This window comes from Adiantum capillus-veneris, chromosome 1, assembly GCF_014529385.1.
Source record: "Adiantum capillus-veneris isolate H3 chromosome 1, ASM1452938v2, whole genome shotgun sequence".
NCBI lineage: Eukaryota > Viridiplantae > Streptophyta > Polypodiopsida > Polypodiales > Pteridaceae > Adiantum > Adiantum capillus-veneris.
In genome coordinates, this window is record NC_140931.1 from 92449286 (window position 1) to 92455090 (window position 5805).

Below are 5805 nucleotides of genomic sequence, written 5' to 3' on the forward strand. Positions count from 1 at the left end.
ACCATCTTTCTCTAATGGTTGGTTGTCTTTTAGTCTTGCCTAGTAGGCTTGCATCCTAACATCCAAATGTCATTAACTTTATCTACCAAGAATGAACCTCCTTATGGTATTTAAAAAAAAAATCTTTCGCTGTTTGTTCCTTGTTTTCCTTTTCTTGTTTTAACTGCTCCTTGGTTTATTGCGATTTAGTTTCTAGGTTGATTTTCTCCTTCAGCCTTTTTGCTTTCATTTTGTCTCTTTTCGCTTTCTAAGATTTTCTTTGAGTCCTCACAAATAAGCTCTCAATTTCCATTTGAACATGCAATTTGGGTTCCTCTTCAAGGGTTGTGTTTTTGGCAGCTTCTTGAGCTTGAGCTTGAGTCATCACATTCATAGGGACTGTGGGTTCTATCTCAGATCCGCTTGAATAAGGCATCACTCCCACAACATTCATTGTTGTGTTGCCCTTGTTGTTTGGGTGTTTTGGACAATTAGAAATGAGGTGTGTAGCAAAACATTCTACACAGTATCCAAATACCTCCATGTTGTTTGCTTGATGAGGACAATTTCTTGGCCAATGGTTTCCTCCACACTTGTAGCACGATCCTTCTTGTTGCGTAGCTACTGGTGCAACCAATTGTTCTTACCTAGTAAGAATGGTCTTTGAACCATACTCTTGACTGACTATGAACATTAAGGTGCTCTTATCCATGGAATACTGATTTTTTGTGTGTTGTGCCACATGACATAATTTTTTGGCGAGCATTTTTTGACGAGTGTTTTTTTGGAATCCGACCAGCAGATTCCAAAAAGATTCTTTCTCCCTTCTCAACTTTATTCTCTCTCTCTCTCTCTCTCTCATTCATAACTTCTTCATCCGAACTCCAATTTGGGTGATCTATAGCCTCAATCGAAGAGCACTATGCCCTCTACACATTGATGTAGAGACAAAAAAATTGAGGTGAGGAGGTTCAAGAAAGTTGACTCTCATCTCTTATTTTACATACAATGTCTTTCGACAGTCGCAAAGGGTTCTTCTTCTTCAACAAGGTCCATTACCATTGTGGAAATGATCCAAAATCTCCTAAGTGTGGAGATATCAACACAACCACCCAACCAACGATATCAAAAAACATGGTCATGGCATACTTGGTATTGTTGTTTGCAAGAGATTGTAAACAAACAAGGCGAAGACTTACGAGCACTTGCACTGGAAAATGGCACACTAAGGGTACTTGTGGTTGAGAATGAGAATCTCAAGAGGACACTTGAGATGCAAACAACACGTTATGAAGTAGAACTATGCCCATGCTTTGCAACTATGCCTAAATCGGCATAGTTGCACGACTATGCAAGGGAAGAGTCTAAATGAAACTGATTGTTTGGCAGCTTTTTGCAGCATGAAGCAAACATTTAGCAACGTGGACGAAGAAAATTTGCTTGCGTGCTCGATTTATGTGCAATTTTGGCACGTAAATTTCAACAATTTACGTGCAATTTCAATAATTTCTGAATTGTTGTACCTTGGATGGCATGATGTGGCAATCCTTTCACTTCAAGTGCCGGTAATTTGCAGAATTGCAGCTTCGTGTGACCACGATGAGAGGCATAGTTGTTTGTAAACACAACGCACATGCATATTTTTGGCTTAGGAGCGTATGATCGATAACTATGCATTGTGTGACCACTGCCTAAGTTGAATAACCAAACCGTCACCCCATTGAGGCATTTGGAACGATATGTCAAAATTGGAGAAAGGGAACTCACTGGAGACTTGGTTGGCCATATGGAGGGTCGAGGCATTTCTAAAACTTCCTCCCAGAATCGATTAAGCGAAGCTATACATGCAAAAAAGTCTCCTCGATTAGAACGAGTTTGATCTTGATAATGATGTAAAAAGTTTTTCCTTCTAATTTATTCCCGGATAATTCCAAAAATTTGGACAAATGTATCAAGCTCGGCCAACATAAAAATGCACTTAGAAATGGAAAAATGCCTAAAAATGGAAAATCCCAACAGTTCATCAGCATGGACGTGTGAGGAGTTGATAACCTCATTCCAGATGCAAGCAGAATAAATGGAAGTGGAAAAGTAGATTGAAGAGGCCACATCAGAGCCACTAGAATTATGACAAGCTGGAACCTAATAAGGGAATATATATTTGTGTCCGGGTTCATGGTATCCTCGTCCGAGAGAAAGACATTGCGTCTGTGTGTGCGTGTGTTCGCGCTCGCCCAAGCCACACTCCGCCACTGCCTTAACCCTAATTCTGCGGTAGAGGGCGTGGCGCTTCATTATTGCAGACATGGCCACAAGCCTCGCTCGCGGTGGATCGCTTGCATTTCTGCAGGGACCTGCTGTTGAGTCCTCTTCATCGTCATCCTCCTCCTCCTCTTCCTCCTTGCCTCATTCCCCTTCTTGCTCCTTCAACACAGGTACGCGGATCTGTTTTGCCTCATTTTCTTCTCTCTTAGCCACCCATCCATCGCCTTTGCTTTACTTCTGTTTTTTTTTTTTTTTTTGTCCCCAGGCTTGCATGTTGGCCGCGGGCCACCTGCAAGCCATGCACGAGCGTCTTCTTTACAAGCTCGAAGCACCTCTGGGTTCCGTGTCAGCGCAACTGTTGCTGCTCCCGGTTTGTGCAACTACCCTTAAGTTTCGTAGAATGGATGAACCTGTCACAATTACAAGCATACATGCCTGCATATCTATGAGAATGGTGGATTTGAATTTTAATAGTCATCATTTTTCAAAGCGTGGGATTTAGATTCTTTGCTTTCATTATGGCATTGAAAAAATCGCGCTTTGCTGCTTCTTGATTTGGATAAGTTGGCCTTGTCAGAACTTGTGCAGGAGGAAGTCAATTATGAAGAGCTAGCTCTGCAGCTCGTGGGTGCATCCCCCCTCGAGATCATGGACAGGGCGTTGGCCATGTTCAAGTCTGATATTGCTATTGCTTTCAGGTGCACTTTAGCTTCTCTGCTTGTAATTTGCATGTTTTGTGGCGCAGTATGTGTAATTTGGTGTAATTGGGCCATTACCGGTGTGTCTTATGATGCAGTAGGACTGTCCTAGTTCTCTGTGATTTAAATACTTTTTGCATGTCTGTACTTTAGGGTCTTTGAGCATTGTGATGCCCTGGTGCAGGCAATAAGCTTAAAAGCATTTTAAAACTTGTTGCTTTTGTTAAGAACATGAAAGCATATACCTATCTAGTGTTAGGACAAGGGCCACTTGTATAGTTTGTATACTAGACATGTGATTAGCCCTGCCATGTGGCCTTATAGCGTCTTGCCCTGGACCCTGGTCCTCACACCTAGTTATTTTTATTTGAACACGTTTTGAATGTCTGCAACTTGTTAAAGTAGGTTTTTGACAAGTGTGATGGCCTTGGAGACAATGAGCTAACAAACTTATTAGTTGCTGCGGTTAAGAACATGAAAGCATTGTCTTAAGGACAGAATACCACCATGTATATACTTAGTAATGAATATTCATTATGCTTTTCATTTTGAACAGTGGTGCAGAGGATGTTGCACTCATTGAATACGCCAAACTCACAGGCAGACCATTCAGAGTTTTCAGTCTCGACACTGGGCGCCTTAATCCTGAGACATACAAGTTTTTTGACGAAGTTGAGAAACACTATGGCATAAGGATCGAGTACATGTTTCCAGATGCAGCAGAAGTGGAAACTTTGGTGAGGACCAAGGGAATGTTCTCTTTTTATGAGGATGGGCACCAAGAGTGCTGCCGCATTCGCAAGGTAAGGCCCTTGAGACGTGCTCTCAAGGGTCTGAAGGCTTGGATTACCGGACAAAGGCGCGATCAGTCTCCTGGAACTCGATCAAATATTCCTATTGTTCAGGTCTAGCCCTCTTACTTAGTCCCCTTTTACTTTGTGTTTTGAACATCTGCATCTGCTAGTAGCATACAAAGTGGCCTAGTGGATTTGAGTTACTTGTGAAGAATTCTTACCATTGGTGCTGTCCCCCGTGGAGTGGGTTATTTCATGTCAAAGTTGTGTAGAAGATCTTCAGCAATAAGTACCCGAGGCTATATCCTTAAATAATGTATGTTGTACACAGATTGATCCTTCGTTTGAGGGTCTGGATGGAGGGCCTGGCAGTCTAATAAAATGGAATCCTGTTGCTAATGTCAAAGGAACTGACATATGGAGCTTCTTACGTACAATGAATGTTCCGGTCAATTCATTGCACTCACAAGTGAGTGAGCTATAGTTGGTGAAGGAAATATGTACTGCTTACTGTGGATTTCATGTTTCGTCTGGTGGTGACAGGGCTACATTTCCATAGGTTGTGAACCATGCACGAGGGCAGTGCTTCCTGGCATGCATGAAAGAGAAGGACGATGGTGGTGGGAAGATGCTAAAGCGAAGGAGTGTGGCTTGCACAAGGTTGCATCCTGTCCCCTCTTTTTATGGATGGTCATTGCACTTGCATGCTATATATGGGACTCCGAGTCGCTTTTTATTTGAGGTAAATGCAAGGATTGCATGCTTAGCGGGCTTCATTCATGTGCAGGGGAATATCGACAGAACCGATGGCAGTAGTGACAACAGGGCACAGAACTCAGATGCTGTCCCGGACTTGTTCTTAAGCAAAAACATTAAAACCTTTTCTAGAACAGAGATTGAGGAGCTTGCGAAGTCCGAGCAAAGGGAAAGTTCATGGATTGTAGTTCTTTATGCTCCTTGGTGTCCTTATTGTCAGGCAAGTTGGGAGTTTTCCCCTGGTTTCGAACTTGATCTGTTTAATATAAATGGGATGAGCACATACCGTACCATAATGAACCAGTATTCGGTACTATACATACTGGTTGTTATTTATACGCACACACAAATACACATACGTATATGCATGCAAAGTATCGAGGGTTGTGTACATATGATGTATATATGCATTTACATGTATATTTTCATTTACATGTATGCAAGCATGCATAAGTAGACATGAAATAGACGTGTACGTTTGACCCCTTGGTTCCATTCAACGTATGCCTAGTGTTGATTAATCATTGTCCATGTTCAGGCAATGGAGTCGTCGTTCATTGACTTGGCAGAAGAGCTTTCCAGTTCAAAAGTACTGGTAATAATTCCTCCTTAAATTTCCTTGTGTTCATTCTGCAGGTTGATATCTCTTGCTGACTTTACCTGAACAGGTTGGGAAATTCAACGCTGACAAGGAGAACAAGGCATATGCCATGTCTGACCTCCAAATGAAAAGCTTCCCCACTATTCTATTTTTTTCTAAGAATCTCTCATATCCTATCAAGTACCCATCTGAACAGAGAGACGTGGATTCACTTCTCGCTTTTGTAAAGGCATTACAATGAGTCTAAAATATGTCTGGTCCATACTGACGGATCTTGGCAAGTGCGACAATAAGAATTTCTGCAGCCGTCCCAAGTTCTGCTACTGGGCTTATGGTATCTACATCAAGTTGTGTGGTTCCAATTCAACATGGGGCCACCGACTTTGTATGCTTGTAATGTGGGGCACAGGTGCAAGAGTTTATGGCATATGGATGCAAATTTATCCTCTTGACAGAGAAGTCATTGTCATGATGTTGAAGAGTGGATCATGACACTCACGTTTTTGTTGTAGGTCGCCAATTCCTGGTATTTCTGAGGTATCAGATGCAATTTGAATTGGGCTTGCTGAGCCATGTACACATGCTTTCATATCAAAGAAGTCTCTAAAATGTGATTCTAATTTTTCATGCTTCTTTTGAGATCCGAGTATTGGATGAGATTTTGGAGCATTTTGTCAAAATTATCTACGATGGTTATGAATGTTATTAGCAC

At 41.9% G+C, this 5805-nt stretch overlaps 1 protein-coding gene across 1 annotated transcript; it reads left to right on the top strand.

Annotated features, from left to right (window-relative positions):
• The first annotated feature begins 2147 nt into the window (after positions 1-2147).
• On the top strand, positions 2148-5565 carry LOC147465188 (5'-adenylylsulfate reductase 3, chloroplastic-like). The gene is made up of 9 exons (XM_086518744.1): positions 2148-2414; positions 2510-2614; positions 2822-2942; positions 3499-3847; positions 4068-4205; positions 4280-4396; positions 4524-4712; positions 5031-5087; positions 5161-5565. Exons 1-9 carry the CDS (start codon positions 2285-2287, stop codon positions 5332-5334), a joined length of 1380 nt encoding a protein of 459 aa, XP_086374870.1. The 5' UTR covers positions 2148-2284; the 3' UTR covers positions 5335-5565.
• Positions 5566-5805: the final 240 nt, after the last annotated feature.